At 17.7% G+C, this 1,132-nt stretch overlaps 1 protein-coding gene across 2 annotated transcripts in view; it reads left to right on the forward strand.

Annotated features, from left to right (window-relative positions):
- The first annotated feature begins 402 nt into the window (after positions 1-402).
- The window catches only part of LOC102680817 (ADP-ribose pyrophosphatase, mitochondrial), a 2,524-nt gene continuing 1,794 nt past the window's right edge, over positions 403-1,132 (forward strand). The window contains exons 1-2 of one of the 2 annotated variants that reach the window (XM_031513417.1): positions 403-435; positions 582-787. In XM_031513417.1, coding sequence (XP_031369277.1) covers positions 583-787 — 205 coding nt within the window. In that variant the 5' untranslated portion in view covers positions 403-435; position 582. Of the gene's footprint in view, positions 436-511; positions 788-1,132 lie in introns of those variants that run through there. The other variant, XM_006621743.2, reaches the window with a different exon arrangement.

Genomic DNA, 1,132 nt, shown 5'->3' on the forward strand with positions numbered 1-1,132 from the left:
TGTATCAAAAAAATTTTTTATGAAAAGTTGGTAATTTTTTTTTAGAAATATATATTTTGTATTTATGTACTATTTATATACATTTATATTATTTTTATATATTCACAATTGTCATTTTTTTGCAGCACTGAATTTTCTTTTATAATTTTTTTAATTCAAGAATTAAAATGATCATTTGTAATAATGATTTTCAATTTATAAACTAAGAATCATTTCAATTAAATAGCTTCAAAAAATATACTTAATTTCTTTAGAATGAAAAATATAATTGATAAAAAATTTTAATTTTATCTTTTGAATATTTATATCACGTATATTGATTTGTTTACCTTTGTTAACAATTATTATTTCACTAAATTAAAATAATGTAAATCTTTAAAATTGTATAATATAGTAATGAAAAAATATTGCTTGTGACAACTGACAACTTTCAGAGTAAGAAATATTTTATATATTGTTCATGATAATATCATTGAATTTATCAATTTTTTTTATTTTATGATAAAATAGATAAAATATATGATAAAATAGTGATAAATATAAAAATAATTGATTATTTTTATGTGGCATGTTTTTATCAGAATGATTCATTACGAATGTAGACAAGGTTTATATCCATCTAGCAATATAAAACGTTTCGAAGTACCAGAAAATAAAGTAGCATGGAATGTCGAATTCCCAGAATACAAACCAGTTGAATACACCGCTGCACTTGTTAAAGGAAAACCATGGGCAGATCCAGAAATTGGAGAAATTTCATTTAAACCCAAATGGAATTCTATTGATGGTAAATAATTATATAAAATGTTATATTAAATTTTTTAAACTAACAATACTTAACCTTTTTTTATTTTTTTATAAATATGAAATTTAATCAATGATACGTTTTTAAAACTGTAATTTGAAAAGAATTTTTAAGAAATTATGGATAATGATTACTTTATTTTTAAGTTTTTAATTAATTTACATATTATAAAATTCATCACTGATAATATGTAAAATATTTTTTATATTTTAAAATTTATTTTTTTATTATCATTATAATAACAATAATTATTATCATAATTAAATATTATTGAAAATAAGTTTTTTACTTTATTAAAAATACTATAATACTTTATCAAAAATAATT

The sequence above is a fragment of the Apis dorsata genome, unplaced genomic scaffold (assembly GCF_000469605.1).
Source record: "Apis dorsata unplaced genomic scaffold, Apis dorsata 1.3 scaffold_636, whole genome shotgun sequence".
NCBI lineage: Eukaryota > Metazoa > Arthropoda > Insecta > Hymenoptera > Apidae > Apis > Apis dorsata.